The sequence below is a fragment of the Papio anubis genome, chromosome 7 (assembly GCF_008728515.1).
Source record: "Papio anubis isolate 15944 chromosome 7, Panubis1.0, whole genome shotgun sequence".
Taxonomy (NCBI): Eukaryota; Metazoa; Chordata; class Mammalia; order Primates; family Cercopithecidae; genus Papio; species Papio anubis.
In genome coordinates this window covers 29,105,326-29,128,934 of record NC_044982.1, presented here as the reverse complement: position 1 = coordinate 29,128,934, position 23,609 = coordinate 29,105,326, and the positions used below count along the sequence as shown (strand labels likewise).

Below are 23,609 nucleotides of genomic sequence, written 5' to 3'. Positions count from 1 at the left end.
TTATTTTTTCCCTAACACTGCAGTGTTCAAAAATAACAGCTTCGTTGAGATATAAGCCACACACCACAGAATTCACCGTTTTAAAGTACAATTCAGTGGTTTTTAGTATATCCAGAGTTGTGCCACTTTTACTACTAATTTTAGAACATTTCCATAACCCTGAAAGGAAACCTCATACCCATTAGCATTCACTTTCCATTTCCCCATCCCCTCCGCCCCCGGCAACTACTAATCTACTTTCTGTTTCTATGCTTATTCTAGATATCACATATTTTAAAACATGCAATATGTGACTTTTTGTGACTAACTTTTTTCACTTACCATAATATTTTTAAGGTGCACCCACGTTGTAGCATGGACATATATTACTTTTTAAACCCTTACTACAATCTTACAAGCTAGGCATATTTACTTCTATTTTACTGACAAGGAAACTGGGAGGTTAAATGTTTTCCCTGAGGTCTAACAAAGTAAGCAGAGAAACATTCAGACCCAGGCCTGTGTCCTTATGGTTGACCACTTCCACCACACCACAGATTCTTACCTACATCAAAATTCACCATATGATTTTTTTCTGACTACAAAGACCCAGCAAAGGCAATTACGTCGTTAAAAAATTGAAAATACAATGCTTTGTAGTACCCCACCGCTGACACAACTTTTTTCCTTCCTGTCTCCATGTTCACTCATGATACGTTTGTATCCAAGAGCAAGGTGACCTGCTATTCCCATGCGCTCCCATGACAACCCCACTGTTTTTGAAACTGTGAGCACAATGCAAACCCAACAGAAGGCTGGGGCGGGCAGGGAGCACCACTGTGTGTTCTTTCACACAAGAGGGTATTCTAGATCTCAGATCAGCATGTAGCTTAGAAAGAAGCTCAAATAAGAAAACAACAAACAATGAACAGAACCAGCCTTTAGTTCAGTGACGAGACATCAGAATCACTCACTGGTATTAGAGCCTAAACCACAGGCAAATTTGGGGACATCCCAGTTCAGGGCCCCATCTGCTAGGCTTGAGGTACCAAATCTAGTTGCCAGTGATTTTATCTCTAATTGCTCATTCTCACGGCTCGTTTACCTTCTTGCCTCCAATATATCCTCCAGAAGCACCAAAACTCTTTGTGAATGTTCCCATCATAACATCCACATCCTCAGGATCCAGGCCGAAGTAGTCCACCACACCCCGGCCTGTGGGGCCCAAGGCGCCAATGCTGTGAGCCTCATCCAGATACAAGTATGCCTTGTACTTCTTCTTGAGGGCAATCACTTCAGGAAGACGAACAATAGATCCCTCCATGCTGGCAAAACATGAAAAAAATATATATACGCATGTACACTGAGACTTTTTAAATCAAAATTAGGAGTTTGGCATTTTGTTATTATTGAGTTTACTGCTTTTTTTTTTTTTCTTGAGACACAGTTTTGCTCCGTTGTCCAAGCTGGAGTGCAGTGGCGTAATCTCGGCTTACTACAATCCCTGACTCCTGGGTTCAAGCGATTCCTGTGCCTCAGCCTCCCAAGTAGCTGGGACTACAGGTACCTGCCACCACCATGTCCAGCTAACGTTTGTATTTTTAGTAGAGATAGGGTTTCACCATGTTTCCCAGGCTAGTCTCGAACTCCCAGCCTCAAGTGATACACCGCCTTGGCCTCCCAAAGTTCTGGGGGTTACAGGCATAAGCCACCATGCCCGGCTGAATTTATTGGGTTTTAAATGGTCTGACCACTGTATCTGTGGTTTAAACTGACAAAGGCAGAGGAAGCCAACGGTGAGGCAAAAGACTAGGGGAAAGAAAAGAGGACTTTAAAAACGAGCACTGGCTGGGCACAGTGGTTCACACCTGTAATCCCAGCACTTTGTGGGGGCTGAGGTAGGCAGATCACTTGAGGTCAGGAGTTTGAGACCAGCCTGGCCAACACAGCAAAACCCCATCTCTACTAAAAATACAAAAATCAGCTGGGCATGGTGGCGCACACCTGTAATCCCAGCTACTCGGGAGGCTGAGGCAGGAGATCCAGGAGGCAGAGGTTGCATTGAGCGGAGATCATGCCACTGCACTCCAGCCTGGGCGACAGAGCGAGATTCCATCTTAAAAAAAAGCCCACCAAAACCACCAAAAAACAAAAAACAAGCACCAAACACAAGCAATCTTAATTCACAACAAAAAGAATTAAGATCACAGCAGATTCTTCTAAAGCTTGTAATTACAGGCAACATGAGACTGCATCACATTGCACAGGCAATGAGAATGACACAAAAGAACAAAAAAAAATTAGGTGGTAAAAATACGTGCAAAAGCTGTAAATGTTAACCAAAATAAAATATTTCTTTTTAATTTTTATTTATTTTTTATAGAGACAGGCTCTCACTATGTTGCCCAAGCTGGTCTCAAACTCCTGGCCTCAAGCGACCTCCCACTTTGGCCTCCCAAAGTGTTGGGATTACAGGCGTGACACACTGCACTCAGCCTAAAACAAAATATTTATTAAAATTAAATGATGTATAATTTGTTTTGACATATTAAAATATATATTCCAATTCTTGCCCTTACGTATACGTTCCCTCTACAAACTAGAAAAATAAAAGACCCAAAGAGAAAGGGAATTTGGTGACCATGTAGTATAATGGAAAGAATAATGACGAACCAGATAAAAAGACTTCTGTTCTAATGCTGACTCTGTTTCCAGGTATTTTAGCGATTTATAAACACTGTCTCCTTAGTTTCCAGAGGGGGACAGACTAATGTTGCCTTCAGTTAAAAAATTCTATGACTTCATGGGGCCAAGTCATAAAGGTAAGAATAATAAAGTAGGATTACCTATATATTCCTTCCACAAGGATGAGAATTTTCTTCCAGGGCCTTCGTGTCCGAGGCTGACCATAAACAATGGCATCTTTCAATAGCTTCTCTAGGCTTTGCATATCTACGACACACAAAAAAGAACAGAGTCATACCACATCTTCCTCTTTCCTAACTTTGTTCTGGAAATGCAGAGATATATTTCTCATTTGGAAAGTATGCCTCAGATAGCAAAGGACATAATTAGAGTTAGGCAGAAAAAATCAGGGCAAAATAGGTGCATTATTGCCACCTTGAATTGAAATCCAAAACGTGACAAATGTTCAAAACCATCAAAACTTGACTGAAGGACTATGGTGGTTGATTCAGTTCATTAGCTTGCTTATGAAATGACCAGTGTCTCATGTTAAGTACCCTGCCATTAAGTTAGCTTCTCTGTGTTTATCGAAAAATATAGAATCAAACTGTATCTCTAATCCTAGTGAGTCATTCGGAAATAAATGCGTAAAAAAGACAGAGTGAGATTGTGAATAAACCACCACAGATACATACACCTCCTAAAAAAACAAATGCAAGGGGTAAAAAAACTTCACAGTGTATGCTCCATTTCCTTTCACCTAGGACGTACTCAATAAATGCTTGTTAAAGAGCTCTGTTTTGGTACTGGGTTACAAATACACCTGTCTGGGGCATGTTTAAGTCTGTGTGTTAAGCAAGCCTGACAATTGGTTGAAATTGTTCCATGTTTGACTTCATCAGTTGTCTATTAACAACCAAGTTCTTGTGGTTCTCATGGTGGTTAATGGGCCTGGAAACAACTTGGCTGCTACTGCCATTAATGATGATCACAATTTCCCTGTTAAAGACAACTGCTTTGAAGACCATTGTTGCCACACTACAGATTTCATACTTAAAGTACCTGCCCTGAAATGAAGTCCTTAAAAAAAACTCCCCCAAATTTAAGCAACATTAAGTCTGGGGAATACTTAACAGGGATGGGAGACATCCTATCATAAAATCATTTTTTTTTTTTTTTTTGAGATGGAGCCTCCCTCTGTCATCCAAGCTGGAGTAAAATGGCGCAATCTCGGCTCACTGAAGCCTCCACCTCCAAGGTTCAAGCGATTTGCCTGCCTCAGCCTCCCAAGTAGCTGGGATTACCGGCACCCGCCATCATGCCAGGCTAATTTTTGTATTTTTGTAGAGATGGGTTTCACCATGTTGGCCAGGTTGGTCTTGAACTCCTGACCTCAAGTGATCCGCCTGCCTCAGCCCCCCAAAGTGCTGGGATTACAGGCGTGAGCCACCAAGCCTGGCCCCATCATAAAATCTGATTTTGTATTCTGTATTGCTTGTCACTGGAGGAAGGGGTTATAAAAGCATATGATTTTGCTCTTTGCAGAAAACAATTTTGACAGAAAAAGAAATAAGGTAATAAAAACAAAGAACACAAACACAAATAAGATAGCCTATGGTTGTGATTGTGCTTACGCATTCAGTAATTTTTAAGAAAAAAATCTGCATATGACCTAATCAAGATTCAGCACATGTACCCTACAGAAGTAAATTATGTCCTGACTCAAAACTTCCATTTTTTTTTTTTTTTTTTTTTTTTTGAGACAGAGTTGCCAAGGTGGGAGTGCAGTGGCGTGATCTCTGCTCGCTGAAACCTCTGCCTCCCGGATTCAAGTGATTCTCCGGCCTCAGCCTCCTGAGTAGCTGGGATCACAGGTGTGTGCCACCACATCCAGCTAATTTTTTTATTTTTAGTAGAGGCGGGGTTTCATCATTTTGGCCAGGCTGGTCTCTAACTCCTGACCTCAGGTGATTCACCCGCCTCGGCCTCCCCAAGTCCTGCAAAGCCTCCAGTTCTTAGGCAGAGAGCAATGTATGGCAATCAGTTAAAGACAAGTAAAAACATATGAATTATTTTAGTTTTCTATGCTTATATACAGAAGGAGGAAAAAATTATACTGGTCAAAATTTTAGATAAAAGAAATATCAGCCAGGTGTGGTGGCTCACGCCTGTAATCTCAGCACTCTGGGAGACCGAGGTGGGTGGATCACTTAAAGTCAGGAGTTCGAGACCAGACTGACCAACATGGCAAAATCCCATCTCTACTAAAAATACAAAAAAACTTAGCCGGGTGTGGTGGTGGGCACCTGTAATCCTAGCTACTTGGGAGGCTGAGACATGAGAATCGCTTAAACCCAGCAGGCAGAGGTTGCAGTGAGCTGAGATCATACCACTGTACTCCAGCCTGGGTGACAGAGCAAGACTCTGTATCAGGAAAAAAAAAAAAAAAAAAAGAAATACCTACAACAGAATGCTTAACCGTATTATCTACTCAGAAAAAAAAAAAATTCAACCTCTCTCCAATGTTATGCCCCCAAAATCCACATAAATTTAAATAAAAAATACATCGCAGAATTTCCAGAAGAAAACATGAAAGAATCATCTTATGATCTGAGAATGAGGAGGGTACCGTGTAAAATCCAAAAGTTGTAAGACAGTAAGTGTGGCAACAAAAACATTTTAATGAGTCTGCACAAGAAGACACTGGAAACAAAGTCAAAAATATAAAAATAGTGCAGTCTGGGCATGGTGAATTACTCCTGTAATCCCAGCATTTTGGGAGGCTGAGACAGGAGGATCGTTTGAGCCTAAGAGTTCAAGACCAACCTGGGCAACACAGAGGGACTTTGTCTCTATAAAAAATCAAAAACACTAGCCCGGCATGGTGGCGCATGCCTATAGGCCCAGCTACTTGGGATGCTGAAGCAGGAGAATCCTCTGGGCCCAGGAGGTCAAGGCTGTGGTGAGTCGTGGTTGTGCTACTGCACTCCAGCCTGGGTGACAGAACAAGACCCTGTCTCAAAAAAAAATTAATAAAATAATGCAACATCAAGGAAAAGCTAATTCATATAAAGGGCTCTTATAATCAGTAAAAAATAGAAACAATTTGAAAATGGCCAATTTATAAGGAAATACAAACACATTAACTTACAAGTAGGGTTTAAAAAACAGATATAAAAATACAATAAAAATGTAAAAAGTTGCTCTATACCTAATAAGCAATGAAATAAAAACTAACATAATATTTCCTCATTAGATTTGGAAAGATTTAAAATGATTCACTGAGTGAATGGCCAGTGAGTAGGAACAGTCAATCTCACACTGTTGAGTAAAATTCATACAGGACGCAAGCATGTGTATGTTCATTGTAGCACTATTCACAATAGCAAAGACACAGAATCATCCTAAATGTCCATCAACAGTAAACTGGATTAAAAAAGTGTGGGGCCAGGTGCGGTGGCTCATGCCTATAATCCCAGCACTGGGAGGCCAAGGTGGATGGATTGCTTCACCCTAGGAATTCAAGACCAGCCTGGGCAACATGGTGAAACCCCATCTTCACAAAAAATACAGAAGAGAAAAAAAAAAAAAAAAAAAAACCCTGGCCAGGCATGGTGGAACACACCTGTAATCCCAGCTATTATGGTGGCTGAGATGGGAGGATCGGTTGAGCTGGGGAGGTGGAGGTTGCAGTGAGCTCAGTTCATGCCAACGCATGCCAGCCTGGGTGACAGAGCAAGACTCTGTCTCAAAAATACATATATATATTTATAAAATTTTATAATATAAAATTATAAATATATATTATATATATATATATTTTTATTTTATATTATAAAATTTTATATTTTTATATTACATATTTATATATATTTTATAATACATATACACACACACACGTACATATACACCATCAAATACTATATAGCTATAAAAAAGAATGAGATAATGTCCTTTGCAGTAACAAGGATGCAGCTAGAAGCCATTATCCTAAGCAAACTAACACAGGAACAGAAAACAAAATACCACATGTTCTCACTTGTAAGTGGGAGCTAAACACTGAGTACATACAGACACGAAGAAGGGAACAACAGACACTGGGGCCTACCTGAGGATGAGGCAGGGGAGGAGGAGGGTAAGGTTCGAAAAACTACCTATCAGGTACTAGGCTGATTACCTGGGTGACGAAATAATCTGTACACAAACCCCCGAGACATGCAATTTACCTATATAACAATCCTGTACATGTACCCCTGAACCTAAAATAAAAGTGAAAAAAAGAATTCATATAATGCTTAGAGGCAATTCGGAAAACTATTAAAAATGTATACTCTTTTAACCATGCATTCTGAGACTACTAAAAATTTATCCTAAGGCACTAACCAGATGATTGTACAAAACTGTAAGTGTAGTGCTGTTCCCAGTAGAAAAATTTAGAAACAGCCCTGATGTCCAACTGAGGGAGCAATTAAATGAAGGCACATCCAGGCACTGACTGCCACACTGGCATTTAAGAATGAGGTAGAGTCACATGTAATGACAAACAACAATCACAGTGTATTGTAAAAAGGGGCCAGGCGTGATGGCTCACACTTGTAGTCCCAGCACTTTCAGAGGCCAAGGCGGGAGGATCAACTGAAGTCAGTTCAAGACCAGTCTGGCCAACACAGTGAAACTCCGTCGCTACTAAAAATACTAAAAATTAGCCAGGTGTGGTGGTGTGCCCCTGTAATCCAGCTACTCGGGAGGTGGAGGCAGGAGAATCGCTTGAACTCGGGAGGCAGAGGTTGCAGTGAGCCAAGGCTGAGCCACTGCCCTTCAGCCTTGGTGACAGAGCGAGACTCTTGTCACAAAAGAAAAAAAGAAAGAAAGAAAGAAAATAACAGGTTACATAGGGATATTCAATAAGATCTCATTTCTCACTGTAAAACATTTTAGACAAGACAAAAACAAAAACAAAAGCAAAAATGATGTTATCATCTATGATCCTTCCATCCAGGGGTACACACCTAACATTTTGGTATACATTCTTCCAAACCTGTCTGTGCCTGCACACATTCTGGGAAAAGATGATATTAAACATACATTTGGGTTATCTTTTCTCCCTATGTGTGTGTTTTAACTATGAAAGTTATACATTTTTATTCTAAACAATCATTTTGATAACACGCAAAGATATTTCCACTTAGGGAGGAAAGGTCTGGCTCAGGGGCACCCTCCTCCATGCTCCCACAGCATCTATTCATGGCTGTACTTCAGCACCTGTCTGCTGTATTGTAAACACTGGCTTATCTATTAAGTCTCTTCATTAACCAGTCAGAGACCTTGATTTATTCATCTAAACGCCGCTAGTCTTATGGCAAGATACACTATAGGCATCGAGTAAATGTATTTGAGTAAGGGATCTGTAAACGACGAAATGGGATGGAAAACTTAATGGTCAAATAAAAGAATGGTATTGTATTTGTACAAGAGGCTTCCTTCAACCTCTAATTTTAAAAGACTGGACCAGAAGAACATTTTAAATGTTGCTACTTTGGCTTCATTTATATTTTCAACTGCTAATATAACTCATGTTAATTCCCACCATGGATCCAAAGAATAATAAACACCAAGGCCAGGAGTGAATTCCGCAGCAAACTCACTGTTGTGTTTGAAGATTCGAATGGTTGCTCCTGACAGTCTGGCTCCTAGAACCAGTGATGCATGGTTCAGCTCATCACTCAGAATCAGGCAACCCTGCAATATCACAGGAACAGAAAGGTAAGAAGCCGGAAGGGAAAGGGTTAGTTACACAAATCACAAAATGCCACACGCACTAATAGCTGTATCTTATTAAGGAAATCGTGCACAACAGCAGTGATCAATTTTAAGAAGAGGAAAAAAGTATACATGATCATTTGCTTTTTGTAAAGATACCTTAAAAGTAGATGCAAAATTCTAGCCTTTTAATTTAATATCTTCAGTCCCATGACTGAGGTAAATAGTCAGATATATGGCAACAGGTCTTTATTCATATTTAAAACATGACACATCAGTCTCTAAAACGTTTTGGTTTCTTTACGTGAGAGAATTCCATGTAGTTTTAGTATGATGTTCTGTTCATCTGTGGGAAATGGCAGCTGATGGGGCCATGTCTGTGGAAATGGTGTATTCTCTCACTACTACTCATATCCAGAGTCCAGGGAAGAACCTACTTGGAAGATCCTACTTATTAACCTTTTCCCCACATAACACGGACTGTAGGCTTCAGTTTTATCCTAAAAATCTCCAAACAAGCTTTGCTTTAACACACAAACATCAGTTTCTGCTAAGGCAACAAGGCTGAAGGTCTCGGCTTTTTTTTTTCACTGCAGTTCTTACTCTTCCATCTCTCAGGGGGCCCTTCAACCTGTCAGATCGGAACCCAGAAACAGGTTTTTCTCTGTCAAAAATGGCCTCAAAATATCCAAGTAGATGAAAAAGGTGCAGAAAGTATCTAGCATGCTCCCATGAGAATAAAAAGAAGAGAGAAGATACACAGACACACAGTCGTCCCTCAGTCTACAGGAGGACTCAGTTCCAGAACTGCCTCACCCCCACATTTATCCAAATCCATACATGCTCATGTCCTGCAGTTAGCCCCGTGGGACCTGCTTATAGGAAAAGTAGGCCCTCCATATACTTGGGGTTTGTGTTCCATAAATACTATGTTTTGTGTGTGTGTGTGTGAGAGACGGAGTCTCACTCTTGTTGCTGGAGTGCAGTGGGTGCAATCTTGGCTCACTGCAACCTCTGCCTCCCAGGTTCAGGCAATTCTCCTGCCTCAGCCTCCCAAGTAGCTGGGATTACAGGTGCCTGACACCATGCCTGGCTAAGTTTTGTATTTTCAGTACAGATGGGGTTTCACCATGTTGGCCAGGCTGGTCTTGAACTCCTGACCTCAGGTGATCCACCCGCCTCGGCCTCCCAAAGTGCCAAGATTACAGGCGTGAGTCACTGTGCCTGGCTGAATACTGTATTTCTGATCCATATTTGGTTGAAAAAAATCCATGTATAAGTGGACCTGCATAGTTCAAACCACGTTGTTCAAGGGTCAACTATATATATATATACATGCTTATTTATTACAGAATATTCTTAAAGGAATACTTAAACTTGTAACAGTAGTTGTGTTTGAAATTTTTATTAAGCACGTAGTATTTATTAAGATAAAAAAGCTACCCTGGTTAAAAATATACAGATTAAAAATGAAGTGGCCAGGCATGGTGGCTCATGCCTATAATCCTGGCAATTTGGGAGGCCAAGGTGGGTGGATCACTTGAGGTCAGGAGTTTGAGACCAGACTGGCCAACATGGCAAAACCCCATCTCTACTAAAAAAAAAAACAAAAAAAAAACAACAAAAAGAAAACCCCCCAAAAATTAGCTGGGCTTGGTGACGGGCACCTGTAATCTCAACTACTCAAAAGGCTGAGGCAGGGTAACTGTTTGAACCCAGGAGGCAGAGGTTTCAGTGAGCCAAAATTGTGCTGCTGCACTCCAACCTGGGTTACAGAGGGAGATTCTGTCTGAAAAAAAAAAAAGGGGAGGAGGAGCAGGAGGAGAAGACAGAAGATGGGAGGAGAAGAAGGAAGAGGAGGAGAAGGAGGAGAAGAAAAGCAGAGTTGGCAGTATCAATATAGACTCCTGGCTTTCAAATCTTTATGCATGCACACACACACACACACACGCACACGTGTATGCATGAGTTAGCATACATACATACATACATTTTCTAGCTCTAGTCACTGAGAGGTGAGAAGCAGTGACACTCCTGCAGCAATACACACACCTAGTTCCCAGACCTTAGTTTCTAAATACCATTCTCCAATAAAAAGAATCAGGGCTTCTTGGAGAACTGGTTAATTCCAAAACTGGGATAGGGAAAACATAAGATGATCCTGGAGCATTTTATTATGTCAGAAAGTATGAGAATGCTTAAAAAAGAAAAAAAAAGTTATTAAATAGTCCAAGGACACAGGTACCCACCTGAAGGAGCTCCCAATGGCCAAAACTAAAAGTCCAGCAACAAAAAAGAAGCAATTGTGTTGAATTATAAGCCAAATAATAAAAATATTCACAAACCCATAATTACATAAATAAATAAGGGAGAAGCAAGAACTCTTCCTTACACAAAAATTCTAATTAGTAAGTATAGAAGGAATGAGAAAAATAGAAAAACCACCATTAGAACACCAAGGTAATAACTGCCACAGGCAAGATCAGAGACGCCTACTAAAGTTAGTGGGTGAAAGTTTAATCCAAAATGCTATATACAGTCCCAAAGTATCTCTGCCACAATATATGGTGATTACAAAGGGAAAAGCAGTACGTTGGTAGCAGAAAATCCCTGCTGACACCTGAGCCAAGTGATTAAGATTTACATCATCAGTAATACGTATTGAAACCACAGTCTCTCGCATGATTCACTGAGAAGGGTACCACCTCCGTGGTAGCTTTCTCAATAATGCATGGGCTCAATCAAACCATAACAACACAGCAGACAGACCCAAATTGGAGACATTCTGCAAAATAAGGGACCAGTATCCTTCAGAAGTATCAAGGTCATGAAAGACAAAGAAAGACAGGAACTATTCCAGATTGGAGGAGACCAAGGAGCTACAACAGCTAAAGGCAATGTGGATCCTCACCTGGATCCTGAAGCGGAAAAAGGACATCAGTGAAAACCAAATACGTCCTGTACTTTAGTTATAGTATTGTATCACAGTTAATTTCTAAGCTGTAAGAAATGGTTCCACTGTTATTCAAGATGTTAACATAAAGGGAAGCTGAATGAATGGTATACAGGAACTCTCTGTACTCTTTTGTAACTCTTTTTGTAAGTCTAAATTTAAGTTTCAAAAAACGTGTTAAAATTGAAAAAGTGAAACTGGGGGAGGAAATAAGGAGAGGTCAGATTTCTCTTCAGCAAGTCTTCAAATTCTTTACTTACCACTCTTGGCAATCAACTCTATCTGAAAAGGTATCCTCCCTTCCCTTCCCCTCCACACAAAATTTTATTTTCTCCTCTTTCCAGCTAAATATTTTTCTGGCAAACCTGCAAAAGCATTATGTTCTTTTCTTCTGGCAAAAAGGAACTCTTTTTAGACAGTCTTTTTTAGACAGCCTTATTCACCATTTCAATGTATCAATCTGTCTTTTTCCTTTAGAACTTATTCTGAAAAGCTTTATTAAATATTTGGTTCAAAAATAAAATAGATATTCACACTAGTAGTTAACATCTAAGTGCTTAAATGTTTCAGATATGATGTTAAAAGATTTAAAAGCATTATTACTTGTAATCCTCACAACAACTCTATGTAATAGACCCTATTATCACTCCCACTTCACATATGAGGAAACTCTTGTTCAGGAGTTTAAAATCTTGCTCAAGGTCACAAGCACAGTAACAAAATAATAATAATTATATTATTATTATTATTATTATTATTTTGAGATGGAGTCTTGCTCTGTCACCTAGGCTGGAGTGCAGTGGTGCGATCTCTGCTCACTGCAAGCTCCACCTCCCGGTTCACACCATTCTCCTGCCTCAGCCTCCTGAGCAGCTGGGACTACAGGTGCCCACCACCATGCTCAGCTAATTTTTTGTATTTTCAGTAGAGATGGGGCTTCACCATGTTAGCCAGGATGGTCTCGATCTCCTGACCTCGTGATCTGCCCGCCTCGGCCTCCCAAAGTGAGCCACTGCGCCCGGCCACAAAATAATTATTAAATAAGACAAGTGTCTGCTTCCAGAACCTATGCTCTTAATCAATATACTGCCCCATCCTGCCATTAAACTGAGCAATTAACCACCTCACATGGAAATTCGGTATCAGATTCAAAGGATCATTAAAACTGGGTAAGTTACTGTCTTTAACAGATTAAATGATATTTAATAATATTTCAACTATAGTCTGATTTGGAATATAAATCTTTATGGTTGTATCTTCCAGGTCTGTGTAGAAAACATCTAATTCTAGATAATCCTTTGTTAGAGTTTGTAGGCATACAGAGAGAAGAGCAAGATGAGATGTTCTAATCCTCTAGTGTTAAAAATTCTAACAAAGAAGAATCTCAGATTTGTACTTCAAAATGCAGGACAGCAACGTATTATAATGTGAAGTCAAAGAGCCATACATTTATGTCTTACAAGGAATTTTGTGTATTTTATCTAAGTTGTTGAATTTATTGGCATGAAGTTGTTCTTAATATTCCCTTATTATCCTTTAATGTCCATAGGATGTGTAGTGATGTCCCCCCTCTCATTCCTGTTACTGGTAATATGAATCTTCTCTCTTCTTATCCTGACCATTCTGGCTAGAGATTTACCAACTGTATTCATTTTCTCAAAGAATTAGCTTTGGTTTCACTAATTTCCCTATTATCTATTTTCTAATTCATTGATTTTTACATTTATCTTCATTATATTCTTCTTTCTGCTTAGTTTGGGTTCAATTTGTTCTTCTTTTCCTAATTTTTTAAGCTACAAGCTTTACTTTTTTCTAATACAGGTTGAATATCCCTTATTCAAAATGCTTGGGATCAGATGTGTTTCAGAGTTCAGATTTTTGTGGATTTTGGATTATTTGCATTATATTTACTGCTTTAGCACCCCTAAGCATTTTCTTTGAGCTGTCATGATGACACTCAAAATATTTATGAGTTTGAAACATTTTAGATTTCAGATTTTGGGATTAGGGATGCTCAACCTGTATAAATATTTAATGCTATACATTTCCATCTGAGCATTGCTTTAGCTTCATCCAACAAATTGTAATAGGTTACATTTCCATTTAGTTCAAAATATTTTTATTCTCCCTTGTTTTTTCTTCTCTGGCCCATGGGTTATTTGCAAGTATGTTGTTTAATTTTCAAATATTCAAAGATTTTCCAGGTATCTTTTTGTGTTATTAATTTCTCATTTAAATTCCACTGTGATCACAGAACATACTTTAAATAATTTTAATACTTTAAAATTTACTAAAACTGGCTTAATGGCCTAGAAGATGGTCTTTGGTAGTACATGTTTTGCTGTTGTTGAGTGAAGTGTTTCAAGACTCTCAACTAGGTCAACTGATTGACAGTGTTTTCCAAATGTTCTATTATCATTACTGATTTTCTGTTTCATTCTTCTGTCAATTAAGAGAGAGGGAGGTTAGGGCCGGGCGCAGTGGCTCACACCTGTAATCCCGGCACTTTGGGAGGCCAACGTGGGCAGATCATGAGGTCAGGAGATTGAGACCATCCTGGCTAACATGGTGAAACCCTGTCTCTACTAAAAATACAAAAAATTAGCCAGGCGTGGTGGCTAATTTTAGTCCCAGCTACTTGGGAGACTAAGGCAGGAGAATGGCGTGAACCCGGGAGGCGGAGCTTGCAGTGAGCCGAAATCACGCCACTGCACTCCAGCCTGGGCGACAGAGCAAGACTCTGTCTCAAAAAATAAAAATAAAAATTAAAAAAAAAAGAGAGAGAGGAGTTAATGTCTGTAATTACAATTTTCTATTTGTCTACTTCTTTTAGTTTCATCAATTTCTGCTTCATGTACTTTGAAGCTCTGTTCATAAACCATTTATGCCAGAGGTTACAATTTTTTGAATTGCAAAATCAGACCTTGGCGATGACCTTGAGCAGCAGGATATAAATAACTCCCACATGCTTAGCGTTCCAATAATGGAACATTAGGCATAAACGGGATAAGCACCTATACATTTAAAATTACATTCTCTTGATGAATTAATTCCTTAATCATTACACAATGTTCCTCTTTATCACCAGAATAGTTCTTGCTCTGAAATCTTTGTTTATATTAATACAGGCACTTCAAATTTCTTCTGATTACTATTTGCATGCTGTATATTTTTCTATCCTTTTCCTTTCAACCTGTGTCTTCATATTTAACATAAGTTGCTATTTTATATTAGGAAACCTACTTAATTTTATCTGACAATCTTTGTCTTCTCCTTGGAATGTATAAACCATTTATATTTAATGTTTATCAATACAGATGGGTTTAAATCTCCTATCTTGCTGTTTGTTTTCTATTTGTCCCACCTGTGCTTTACAGACCCATACACTGCATAACTAAAAAGGACTTTAGAGTTAATCTAGCTCAACCACCTCATTTTACAAAAGAAATGTGGAGGATCAGAAAGATTATTTGACATGCTCACAGTCACACAGCTAAGAGTGACCATATAAACAACCAAAAAACAAAAACTCAATTCTCCTGCTTGAGTTAATCCACCGTATTTTCAATATACCATTCCTAGATGTCATGTTAAACATGAAAATAAATAACCTCAAAGGGCCTTTCAGGATGAGAGCACCAATCTGCTGAGACATAATTTACATTTACATACAGATTGTGCCCTCTCACACGCGCTACCCACTTGGGGATATATATATAAAATATGCATATGTAATATGTATATTATATATAATATGTATATCACCATATATATATATTATATATATCATATATAATATGTATATTATACGTATATATAAATATATAAACACAGGCTGGTCTCAAACTCCTGACCTCAGTTGATCCGCCCACCTCGGCCTCCCAAAGCACTGGGACGACAGGTGTGAGCCACCGCGCCTAGCCACAAATTGTTTTTCATTTAAAAAATAAAATAGAGATGAGGCCTCACTATGTTGCCCAGGCTTGCCAACGTGGTGAAATGCCGCCTCTGCTAAAAATACAAAAAATTAGCTAGGCGTGGTGGCACACACCTGTAGTCCCAGCTACTTGGGAGGCTGAGGCAGGAGAATCGCTTGAACCTGACAGACTGAGGTTGCAGTGAGCTGAGATGGCACCACTGCACTCCAGCCTGGGCGAAAAAACAAGACTCCATCTCAAAAAAAAAAAAAAAAAAGAAAGAAAAACAATTTGTGGTAGAGATATCTTTGGCTCAACTATGTTTAGTCTGAAGTTTACAACAGCTTTTAGCTCACTCTGAATGCTTTTCAAAACAAAAGAAGATATACATGAGTGAGTTTTCATAAATGACAGAGTGTCTTACTTTGCCAACAAGAGCAGGAATGTTCATTGAATTCGTTGCAAATCCCATGCCATACGCCATAGCAGCTTCTACTCCTAAGAACCTTGCTACAAGCTCCTCTAGTTCTTCATGCTTGTCCAGGTTTCCTGTGTGAAGAAGTTAAGAAAGTCAGTATCACAAAATCCTGAATTTAAGAATTACTCATCACTTTATTGAAAGAAATCATAGTGTATGTGTTGTGTCCTTTTCACACTAAGATCTATGAAGGAGTCAATATTATGAAGAGTAATATTCTTCAAAATATTGTGAAGAATAATATGCGCTCATAAAGAACACAATAGTTGAATAAAATCTGATTCAGCACCTGCAGTGGAATCTCCCCAAAGGGGGTTGCCAATAATTTCTCCCATTCCTGTTTGTGCATACTAGTTCCAGGTTTAGGCCTCAGGAGGCCTAGCAAAATCTGCTTTTATACTTTTGAAGTCAGCTGCTACATAAAACAATCGAACTGGCCTGTTGCAGAAACAGAACATGGGCGGGGGGTGGGAACTGGAGGATAAGAGACTATGGAAGGAGGAGAGAAAGACGTAAGGAGAGGGGGAGACAGAGAGAGAAAGAGAAACAGAGATGCCCAGCCAGCCCTTAGCCCTTCCTGCCACCCAGCTGAGGTGTCAAACATGTGAGTTTAGACATCTTGGATCCTCTGTACACAGTCATAACTGCCTACCCAATACCACAGGGAGCTAAGATAACATTGAGCCCTCCCTAAATTGCAGAATCATGAGCAAATAAATCTGTTGCTGTTTTAAACCACGAAGTTTTGAGATGGCTTTTATACAGCAAGAGATAGGTAAAAACGTTTCTTCCCGGCAGGGTGCAGTGGCTCACGCCTGCAATTCCAGCACTTTGGGACGTCGAGGAGGGCGGATTGCCTAAGGTCAGGAGTTCAAGACCAGCCTGGTCAACATGGCGAATCCTTATCTCTACTCAAAATACAAAAATTAGCTGGGCGTGGTGCTGGTGCCTGTAATCCCAGCTACTCGGGCACTGAGGCAGGAGCATCACTTGAACCTGGGAGGCAGAGGCTGCAATGAGCTGACATCGTGCCACTGCACTCCAGCCTAGGCAAAAGAGAGAGACTCTGACTCAAAAAAAAAAAAAAAAAAAAAAAGTTGTTTCTTCCCTCACTGTGAACTGACTGGCAAATTTGTACTGCAATTTTATATTGGTACTCAAATCTTTAAGGACTAAATGATATTACAGAGAGAAAAGACGCTGGGAAAGAAGACTGCTAAACTTGGATGCTATGTGTCCTTACGGCTTGCTTAATCAAAAGCCCTTAGGAAGTCTCTGGGCTAAATACTTCTAAATAGCAGTAATAATTTGCCCTATCTACCTAATGACATTGTTGTGAGGATCAAAAGAGATAACATGTTTGAGCTTTTTTTTTTTTTTTTTTTAGACAGAGTCTCACTCTGTTGCCCAGGCTGGAGTGCAGTGGCGCAATATCAGCTCACTGCAACCTCTGCCTCCTGGGTTCAAGCGATTCTCCTGCCTCAGCCTCCCAAGTAGCTGGGATTACAGGTGCACGCCACCACGCCCGGCTATTTTGTATTTTTAGTAGAGACACGGTTTCACCATGTTGGCCAGGCTGGTCTCGAACTCCTGACCTCAAGAGATCTACCCACCTCGGCCTCCCAAAGTGTTGGGATTACAGGCGTGAGCCACCGCACCCAGCCGAGTACTTTATAAAATATAAAATGCCATAAAGGTATAAGGTATCCTTACTATATGCCATCACTGCACAATGCTCCTTTAACCACAGGATTAGATCAAAAGGCTTGTCATTTCTGGAGTGCCAGTTAGAAACTCCGTTTTAAAGATGGGGGAAATAAAAATGTTCTACTCCCATCTTCCTCTTGAAAATCATCACAAAACAGCTGGATAACCAAGAAATAAAAGCAAAAAGCTCAATTTTTTATTAATTAGTGGACATCTATAATTCTGAACACAATTAATGAAAATGGAAAATATATAGAAGGATAGTGTTATGGGTTCAATTGTGTCCCATCAGAAAGATATTTTGAAGTCCTCATTCCCAGAAGAATGTGACCTTCTTTGGAAACTGGGACATTCCAGCGGTAATCAAATTAAAATGAGGCCATTAGGGGGATGCTAATGTCTTTATAGAAAGGGGAAATTTGGACACAGAGATAGAGATGCACAGAAGGAACACAGAAGACGACAATGCTGTTTTTTTGTTTTTTTTTCTTGAGACAGAGTCTCACTCTGTTGCCCAGGTGGAGTGCAGTGGTGTGATCTCGGCTCATTGCAACCTCTGCCTCACAGGTTCAAGTGATTCTCGTGCCTCAGCCTCCCAAGTAGCTGGAATTACAGGCGTGCACCTTCCATCATGCCCGGCTAATGTTTGTATTTTTAGTAAAGACAGGGTTTCACCACGTTGGCTAGGCTGGTCTTGAACTCCTGACCTCAAGTGATCCACCCGCCTCAGCCTCCCAAAATGCCAGGATGACAGGCATGAGCCACTGTGCCCAACCAGAAGACGACAATGTTTGACACACAGGAAGACAGCCATGTGGTGGGGTGATGCACTATAAGCCAGGGAACATCATCGATTGCTGGCAACACCAGAAGCTAGGAAGGATTCTCCAGAGCGTCAGAGAGCATGGCCCTGCTGACACCTAGACCCCAAACCTATAACCCACAGAATTATGAGACAAGACTTTTTTTTGTTTTAAGTCACTCTGTTTCTGATATTTTGTTACAGCAGCCACAGGAAACTAATACAACTGGAAAATGACAGAGTTAGAAGAAGGTAATATCTATGCCCTTATAGAGTGGAATTCTTTGAAAACCAAGTAAATTCACTGTATGGAACCCTAGAGAAGTTTAAAAACTGGAGGGAACAGGCAGCAAAGTAAGCAAGGGTTAAAGTTGGGCTACATACAAGATGACGGGAAGACGATATAAAAATGAGCAGGAACCCTCACGCATTGATGGAGAGATTGTAAAACAGTGCAGTCTCTTTGGAAAACAGTTTAGCAATTCCTCAAAAGGTCAAACACAGAGTTACCATATGACCTAGCAATTTTGCTAGTAAGTATAAACCCAAGAGAAACAAAAATACATCATACAAAAACTTGTACACCCACGTTCACAGCAGCAATGTTGACAATAGCCAAAAAGCAGAAACAACTCAAATGACCATCAAGTGATAAGTGGATAAACAAGATGTGGCACCCTCACACAAAGGATTATTATTCAGTCATAGAAAAGAATGGAGTGCTGTTAGATGCTACAACATGGATGAATTTGAAAATACTGTGCTAGTGAAGGAAGCCAGACAGAAAAGACCAAATGTTATAGAATTCCTTTTATATTTAATGTCCAAAATAGGCAAATCTACAAAGACAAAAAGTAGACTACTGGTTGCCAAGGACTTGTAGGGGGAAGGGAAACAGTATCCAATGAATGCTACTGAGTATAGGGTTTCTTTTAGGAGGAATGAAAATATTTAAAAACAGATGGTGGGGCCAGGCATGGTGATTCACACTTATAATCCCAGTGCTTTGGAAGGCTGAGTTAGGAGAATCACCTGAGGCCAGGATTTCAAGAATACCCTGGGGAACATAGCCTCTTGAAAGAGATCCCCAGCTCTACAAAAATTACATTTAAAAAATCAGCTGGGCATGGTGGGGTGCACCTATAGTCCTAACTACTTAGGAGGCTGAGGTGGGAGGATGGCTGGAGTACAGAAGTTTGAGGCTGAAGTGAGCTATGATTGCACCACTGCACTCCAGCCTGGGCAACAGAGACCCTGCATCTATCTATCTATAAATCCATGTATCTATCTATTTAAATAAATAGATATAAAAATCTGCACAATTTTGTTTTTCCTTTTTCCTTTCTTCATTTTGTTTTAAATTTCCTGAGTTGACAGAGTTGTCGTGGAAGATTAAATAAGGATGCAAATTCTTTGTTACTCTTCCCATTCGGAGTTGGTGGAGGGCAATCCCCACAACCCTTGAATCTGGGCTGACCTTAGTGACACTTTGACCAACAGGAAGAGGCATAAGCGATATTCTGGACCTGTACAGCTAGTGCCTGAAAAGCCTTCCAGCTTTTAACTAGGGCTCCTTGTTTTTGTTGTTTTGACACAATGTCTCACTCTGTCACAGGCTAGGGTGCAGTGGCACGATCACAGCTCACTGCAGCCTCAAACTCCTTGGCTCAAGGGATGCTCCAGCCTCAGCCTCCTGAGTGGCTAGGATCACAGGCCTGGGCCACTATGTTCAGCTACTTTATCTTTATTTTTTGTAGAGACCAGGTCTCACTATGTTGCTCAGACTGGTCTCGGACTCCTGGCCTCAGCTGATCTTCCTATCTTGGCCTCACAAAGTGCTGGGATTATAGGCATGAGCCTCCGTGCCTGGCCTCAGTCAGGTATCTTTGCACGCTTGCTCTAGAGGGCTGCTGCCATGCATGATGAACAACTCTCCAAGACCACCATGGTATGAAGAAGCCCAAGTAAGAAACACAGAGAGGCCACACAGAGCTCCAGCCACCCCAGCCTAGGTGAAACAAGTGAACGAAGAAGGCTTCATATGTCTCCAGCCATACAGCCTGGAGAGGACCTTGGGTAACCGTGAGAGGAACCTTGGGTAAGAACCACCCAACTATGCTTGCCAATCCCTAGAACCCTGAGAAATAACTAACAATGAATTGTCCTTTCAATCTACTGTGCTTAGGGATATTCACAGTAATAGGTATTTGGAAAGTTTTCGTAACTTCTAGGGTTATCAGTTCTCTGAAACGAATTAGAAAAATCTGAAATCTTCCTCTGAAATAAAATAAATTGAATCTCTTTATATAAAGCTATTACTCTTCTATATTTTATAAATTTAAAACAATAATAAAAAGAGTTTATATTTATTGTCTACTATGTTCCAAGTGCTCTACATGGATTAGCTTATGTAAGTCTTAAAAGAGCTCTATCAGGCAGCAATTATTATTAGCCCCAATTTACCAGTATGAAAGCAGATTAACTCTCATATGCCCAACATCCTAATAAGTGGCACTCTTAACCACTAACATTTGCAAAAGCCAATGAAATCAACATCACAGTTATAAATGAAACAAACAGTGGCAGGACTTTTCGAGGGACAATCTATAAGTATAACACATTGGGAAAGATAAACACATCTCCAAATGTGTTGAAGGCATTAAAATCATCCATCACACTTCAGAAAAACAAACCATTCTTCACCTTATCTAAATGACATGACAAAGTGTGGATACTTAATACTTTAGGTCAATATCACTATTATTTGTTCCTGACTAAAACGAGGTCAAAAACAGCAGCTGGCCAAATATAGCTTTCACTTACCAATTTCCTGCCGAGTACTGCACACTCCAACTCCATATTCCTCTAGGATTTTGGCGGCTGCTTCTTGACATGATCCAGTATTCCGTGCAAATCCAAGATAGTTATAGGAACCCATGTTTATAACACCTTTTATTATATTCCCTGTATACCTGTGTATCAACAGCATAAAACAATGAAACTCATGAGCAAAAAAGTACTTAAATGTAATAGCAAATCCACTGGTAACACAAAAGGAAGCAGAGAGAACAAAGTCTATATAAAAAAATCTCAAACACACTACCAATTATGGAAATGGAAGTTAAAATAACCAATTTTCATTTATTAATAGTGATAAAGATTTTAATACTAATGATATCCAGTGTTGGCCAGGACAGTCACTTATCTTACAGGACACTGTACATAAGAATATCAGGTTTTCTCTTGTTCGTTCTTTGGAGGGCAGTCTGGCAGTACTTATCCATTAAAAGATATACATACTCTGGCTCAGTGACTCCCGTACATGATCATATATACACATGAGGATCCTTTGAGAGTCACTGCACAATTTGCCACATCTGTTCCCAGGTACAGGGACCAGTGACATTTCATACAATGGAAGCTGAGGCAGCCTGGGCCCCTAAGGACTAAATGGTTCAGGGGCCCCACCGATCTAGGATGAACATGAAGTATGGACAAGGATAAACTGTCACTGTTTTAATTCCCTGAGATTCTGAGATTATTAATACAGCCCAACCTGTCGCACCATGGCACATCTATACTGTAAAATACGATGTAGGCATTACAAATAGTAAACGTGCTGTGAATATACACATGAGAAGGGGTGTCACCAATATGTGACCAAGCTAAGAAGGCAAGGTGTAGGCCGGGCACGGTGGCTCACGCCTGTAATCCCAGCACTTTGGGAAGCCAAGGCGGGCGGATCATGCGGTCAGGAGATTGAGACCATCCTGGCTAACATGGGGAAACCCTGTCTCTACCAAAAAAACACAAAAAATTAGCTGGGCGTGGTGATGGGCGCCTGTAGTCTCAGCTAGTCGGGAGGCTGAGGCAGGAGAATGGCATGAACCCAGGAGGCAGAGCTTGCAGTGAGCTGAGATGGCACCACTGCACTCCAGCCTGGGCGACAGAGCGAGACTCTGTCTCCAAAAAAAAAAAAAAAAAAAAAAAAAAAAGAAGGCAAGCTGTAAAATAAATTTTTGTTTTTTGACATAGAGTGTCACTCTATCCCCACAGAAAAGATCTTGAAAAACAATACAAAAAACAATACAAAATAAAGTGATAACAACAGTCACCTCTGGGGAGTGAAGGAGGATCTGCAAGGGGGTGGACGTGCAGAGGAAATGGGGTTAGCTGTCATGGGAACTAACAGTTTATCTGTATTATTTATCTTTTTTTATAATGGCAATTCAATCATGTAATACTTGTGCAATCTAAACAATACAATGTTAAGGCCAGACACAGTGCCTCACACCTGTAATCCCAGCACTTTGGGAGGCCAAGGTGGACAGATCACTTGAGGCCAGGAGTTCGAGACCAGCCTGGCCAACATGGTGAAACCTCGTCTCTACTAAAAATACAAAAAGTAGCTGAGCGTGGTGGTGCATCTCTGTAGTCCCAGCTACTAGGGAGGCTGAGGTGGGAGAATCACTTGAACTTGGGAGGTGGAGGTTGCAGTGAGCTGAGATCGTGACACTGCACTCTGGCCTAGGCAACAAAGTGAGACTCCGACTCAAATAAACAAACAAACAAACCAATACAATGTTAAAAATACAAAAAGTTTTCCAAACCATTCAATCCATTTAAGTAAAAACACTCTGCATATCATCCTTAATCATTTGAAAAATCAAAATATCCAGAAATAAATTCAGATACTTAATTCTGATAAGTGGCATAATGGAAAGGAGAGCTTTTCTTCCTTTTTTTTAAAAAAAAATAAGACCAAAAATAAAACAGACTAAGCTTTTGTACACTATTTATTATCAACAGGAGTTATTTTTAAAAATAAATAAGCCAAGAAAGGCACGGTGGCTCACACCTGTAATCCCAGCACTTTGGGAGGCTGAGGGGAACGGATCACTTGAGGTCAGGCGTTCAAGACCAGCCTGGCCAACATAGTGAAACCCCATCTCTACTAAAAAAAATACAAAAATTAGCCAGGTGTGATGATGTGTGCCTGTAGTCCCAGCTCCTTGGGAGGCTGAGGCATGAGAATTGCTTGGACCTGGGAGGCGGAGGTTGCAGTGAGATGAGATCACACCACTGCACTCCAACCAGCCTGGGCGACAGAACAAAACTCCGTCTCAAAAATATACATACATACATAGATAAGCCAAATTTTGTTCTGAACTATAATCCAACACAGTATCAAATGTAATAGAAAGATGTATCTTTAAAAGCTCAACAATGAAGAATAAGGAAACCAATCGTACTGTATCCTCAGCTGCTACTCCTATTTTGAGAGAATACTCAATTTACAATAACATATTTTCTCAAATGAAGAAACCC

General features: G+C 40.2%; 1 protein-coding gene across 1 annotated transcript in view; it reads right to left on the bottom strand.

Moving 5' to 3' along the window:
• The window catches only part of SPTLC2 (serine palmitoyltransferase long chain base subunit 2), a 111,566-nt gene that overhangs the window by 49,473 nt on the left and 38,484 nt on the right, over positions 1-23,609 (bottom strand). The window contains exons 4-8 of the mRNA XM_021941441.2: positions 21,105-21,253; positions 15,719-15,843; positions 8,310-8,403; positions 2,826-2,931; positions 1,085-1,304 (exon numbers count right to left, since the gene is read on the bottom strand). Coding sequence (XP_021797133.2) covers positions 1,085-1,304; positions 2,826-2,931; positions 8,310-8,403; positions 15,719-15,843; positions 21,105-21,253 — 694 coding nt within the window. The remainder of the gene's footprint in view (positions 1-1,084; positions 1,305-2,825; positions 2,932-8,309; positions 8,404-15,718; positions 15,844-21,104; positions 21,254-23,609) is intronic.